This window comes from Enhydra lutris, unplaced genomic scaffold (assembly GCF_002288905.1).
Source record: "Enhydra lutris kenyoni isolate GAN:26980312 unplaced genomic scaffold, ASM228890v2 scaffoldscaffold243, whole genome shotgun sequence".
Taxonomy (NCBI): Eukaryota; Metazoa; Chordata; class Mammalia; order Carnivora; family Mustelidae; genus Enhydra; species Enhydra lutris.
The window spans coordinates 35,976-40,225 of record NW_019154327.1 but is presented as its reverse complement, the minus strand read 5'-3'; the positions used below and the strand labels follow the sequence as shown (position 1 = coordinate 40,225).

General features: G+C 51.1%; 1 protein-coding gene across 1 annotated transcript in view; it reads right to left on the bottom strand.

Moving 5' to 3' along the window:
• Nucleotides 1-503: 503 nt before the first annotated feature.
• The window catches only part of LOC111140195 (spermatogenesis-associated protein 31E1-like), a 5,904-nt gene continuing 2,157 nt past the window's right edge, over nucleotides 504-4,250 (bottom strand). Inside the window, exon 5 of the mRNA XM_022492529.1 lies at nucleotides 504-3,955. Within this exon, the coding sequence (XP_022348237.1) occupies nucleotides 504-3,955 (3,452 nt within the window). The remainder of the gene's footprint in view (nucleotides 3,956-4,250) is intronic.

Genomic DNA, 4,250 nt, shown 5'->3' with positions numbered 1-4,250 from the left:
GAGCTAAGATGGGATTTTCTTGGAAGAGAAGGCTCCTGGGGTGGCCGTCCTCTACTCCTCACAGGAGACGGGGTGGGGACAGGATTCCTCACCTCTGCCCTCAGGGCCAGCCTTGTGTCTCCCAACTGAAGGCCCCACTCTGACTAGGACTCCGTCTTCCTGGAGGCTGAGCAGGATTTCTGCCTCAGCAGACCCTCCCTACAGCCACACAAATTTCAGGTGGAGGAGAAGCAGGAGAGGATGGGCAGAGCGAGGTCCCACTCTGGGTCTTGTTCACCTTGTCGTGGAAATGGTGTGTGAGGAAGGGGGCAAGGGGTGGACCCCAAGGTCACTGGCCCTCCAAGGTCCCATTCCTTCTGGAAGCCAAAGCAGGCCCTCGGGGAGAGAAAACCATGATCCCCCCCCCCAAGCAGGGCACACACAAAGTCCAGCACCACTCATGAGAAAAAAGAACCAAACATATATTTTTGGGAAACAATAAAAATTGTGGCACGGGGAAGTCATTAGCACACAGAGGATGTGCTAATGTGAGAAAAAATGGGCTTTCTTTGCATATACTCAATTTTTTCTTGAAGGAAATCTTTCTGACCAAGAAAGATGTGTGAAGCGTTCTCTGCCTGATGGGTTGAGACATATTTTTGAAGACTGCATGTAGGATAACGGTGAACTCGACCTGAGACACATGCCACCATCGGCTGGTCCTGGCTGGGTCTGCCTGGGGGCCCCAGGTCCCTGTGGAGGCTTTCCCATTCGCCATTCCTGTCTCTGGTCAGCTGGCTCTTGCTAGGGCAGCTATGACCCTTGGGGGTACCTTGCTGATTGGAGGATATCCCTCCCATCACTCTCTTCTGGTCTGTGGAGGTGAAAGCCCTGTGGGGGCAAGAATGCCTATGTACTGGGGCCTGCAATTCCTTGTGCTGATGTATCTCTGAGGCCCGAATTCCTTGGTGGAGTCCCAATTTTTCCACCAGGATTTGTCCCACAGCTGTCACGATCGTCTGTGTTTTGGCAGCCCTGTTGTCCATAACCGATCTGCTTCGGACTGGCACCCAGCTCTGGGCAGGAGACGATGCAGGCTTGCCTTTTTGAAGGGGGCCTTCCAGTCCTTTGCTTTTTTTATTGGGATTAAGGCACTGCAGAAAATTCTTCATCCTTTGTCTAAAGTGGCTTTCTGGAAAAACATGTCCCTTTTCTGGTGGCATGAGCTGGAGGTATTTGCTCCCAAGGCTCTCTCCTGATCCTCTGACCTGGGGAGGGTGGCCTATCTCACTAGCTTGGGAAGCCCTGATTTCCAACGTTTCTGCACACCTGTCTTCATTCTCTTCTGGTTTGGGTCTCTTCTGGTCCTTTCCCTCATCAGTGGTCTCACTGTTGCTCTGGCTGTCATTTGGTTCCTCAACCTTTGGTCCACAGGGCTCTTGCTGCCCCTCACTCCTCGATCCACTTGAGCTAAGGTTATGTGACACTGGGGAAGCTGGTGTCTCTCCACTGGCACATTCCACTTGGGAACAGGAGGGTGACTCTTGAGTGGTCAAGCTGTCTGCAGCAAGGACAGCATTAGTGTGAGAGTCTGGCAGGAGCACATTAGTGCCACTGTCTTCAACAAGCACATAAGTGGCAAAGTCTGGAAGGAGGAGGTCACTGGGAGAATCTTGAGGAAGCACACCAGTGGTATGGTCATCAGGCTGGTTCTCTGACTCTATCTTCTCTTGGAGCTCAACCTTACTAAACTTTGTTTTAAGGCTTACCTCCTCTGGATCTTGAGCAACCAACACTGTAGATGGTGAGGGGCTTTTCCTAGCACCTGGATATCCTGATCTCCTCAGATCCACATAAATGGCTGGTTTGTTGGCTAGCCCACTGGGACTTAAGACAACTTTCCAAGCAGGGACCTTCTTGGCCTCCATCACCTCTGTGGCCCCTTCAGACCTTGGAGTTTGGGACCTGAGCTCCATCTTCAGTGTTGCTACCATGTCTGGTGAGGCCTGACCCCCATTCTCCTCTTTTAGCTCATTACTGGCCATTGCTAAACTTGGACTTGGTTCCAGGCTGTCTTTCTTGGCCCCCATAACAGTCTTGCTGTGCAGGGTTCTGTTTGGGAGACTGAGAATGGAGGCCTGAGAAGGTGATCTGCCCTCCTGTCTTGATAAAGACGTCTCTGAGGACTGATGGCCATCACCAGGTGAAGTCCCTCCCAGGGCCTGCTGGATTTGCTCACATATGGGTGAGGGAACAGGCAGGGGACTCCCTGAAGTGGGATCAGACTTTTCAGTTATACCCTTCTCTCCTGGATGGGGCTGAGGTAGTTCCTCCAAGAACTTGTAAAATTTGGCTTTTGATGGGGCCCCAGGTACAAAGGTGGCTGAGCATGGAAAGGGAGACTGGGGAAAAGGCAAGTGTTGAACTTCATGTAGTTGGAGATCTATGGGCTCAACAGTTTGGAGAGGTAGGTCCCACTTATGCCTCACTCGAAAACTTATGATGTGTGTTTCCAGCTTCTGCTGAGTGTTAGGACAAAGGAAGGACAGCTCATGGGAGGTGTTTACACAGGGCTTCCGATCCTTCAAGGGTGCTAGATTTCTGATAGCCATGTGGGGTTGGGACTTGGGAAAAGCATGGCTGGCCATAAACCAGGATCGACACACAGTCACAGGGATCAGACCTTTACTGATCTGTCCCAATTTCCTGTGCAAATGAACCTTTAAAGTTTTTTCTAGATATTTCTTATCTGGGCCCCTGGCTAAGTATTTTCCTGGATCACCCTCCAAGGCCCCTATCAAGGGTCTTCCAAACTCCTTCTCAGAGTTGGTTCCCAGAACCTTCACTGGGAACCTAGCTGAGATCCTGGAGAGACCTGTTGGCATCCTCTTCAGACACTGCCATAGACCCTTACCAAAGTTCTTCTCTAGTTGGAATCTTGCTTGATACTTCCTGTGGTATCTGGACCTGGTCCTCCATGTAGCTTTGCTGCTTTTGCCTTTAAACACAAAGGGCCTTGAGAGCCCCTGCTCTCTCTGTGCCTGACTCACCCCCAGGGATTCATCCTGAGGCCACCTCAGTTCCAGGGACAGCTGAACCTTGTGGGGCAAGCTGCTTTGCTGTTTATCCCTGCTGAGCTTCCTCTGAAGCTGTGGCTTCTGGATATTAAAGATGGAAAAGTCCCCTTGAAAGGTGGAACCTGATCTGTGGGACTGGGAGGCCTGGTGGTCCTCCAGAAGCTTGGGAGGGACTTGGCTAAAGAATTTTGGAGATCTTTTCTCCATAGTGGGTAAAGTCTTCCCCCTTCCTTGTTGCTTTGGCAACAAGGGCCACTCCAGATGTTGCATTTTAGTTGGGATGAAGGATCGTGTCTGATTCTGGGATGTAGCACAAGATACCCCACTGGTCCTCCTCTGGGATGGGAGAGAAGGTGGTCTTATTGGGACATAGGGTGCAAGGGGGACCTGGGGCTGGGGCAAGGTTAGCGTTGAGGGTTGGGGTTGGATCCCACTGTGGAGCAATGGTGGGGCATGGGAAAACTGTGAAGATATTTGATCCTGGTTTAGAACTGGCAAACAATTAGAGGTCCCATTGAATAAAACAGAGGGAGACTGTAGTGGAGAAGAGTGAGTAGAGAACAAGGCAGTGGCCACCAGGGACTCACTGTGCAGAGAGGGGAGACCCCAGAAGAGCTGGTTGCGTTTCCATTGCAAGTGGTCTTCCAAGACCTTGGGAGATGAGAATGGCTGAGGTTGTGCCAGTGGCTCTGCTTTGTTTTTCATGTTCCAGAAGGATGGTGAGGTGGTGGTGCTCTGCTCAGCACCCAGCAGCTTCCACAGAGTCCCCCAGAAGCTCACGTGGTCATCTGGGCACCACTGTTTGAAAACTGACCCAACCTTTTCTTTCTCCTTCCAACTCTTCAGTTCTACCCTTTTGCTGATTAGTAGTTCAAGGAGCTTCTGGACATCCGGATTGACAAATGAAGGGTTATGAGTCTCTATCTGCCTGTTAGTAAGGCCACCCCACAACGAGGCATCTGGTGGGTGGCAGGACATGTGTTCTGGCTGGCACTTGTGCTGTAATGTGCCAGGCAAGAACAAGGACTTAGTACTTTCCCACCACCAGGAAAAAGATAAAATGGGGTAGCTGGCATGGCCAAAGCCTGAAATGGCTGGAATGAGAGAGGCCCAGTAGGAATTACCTGGAAGAAAGTTCTTTCTCACTGTGTCTGGTAGGATTTTTTTTAAGTTAGTTTGCTCTTCTTGAGGTCT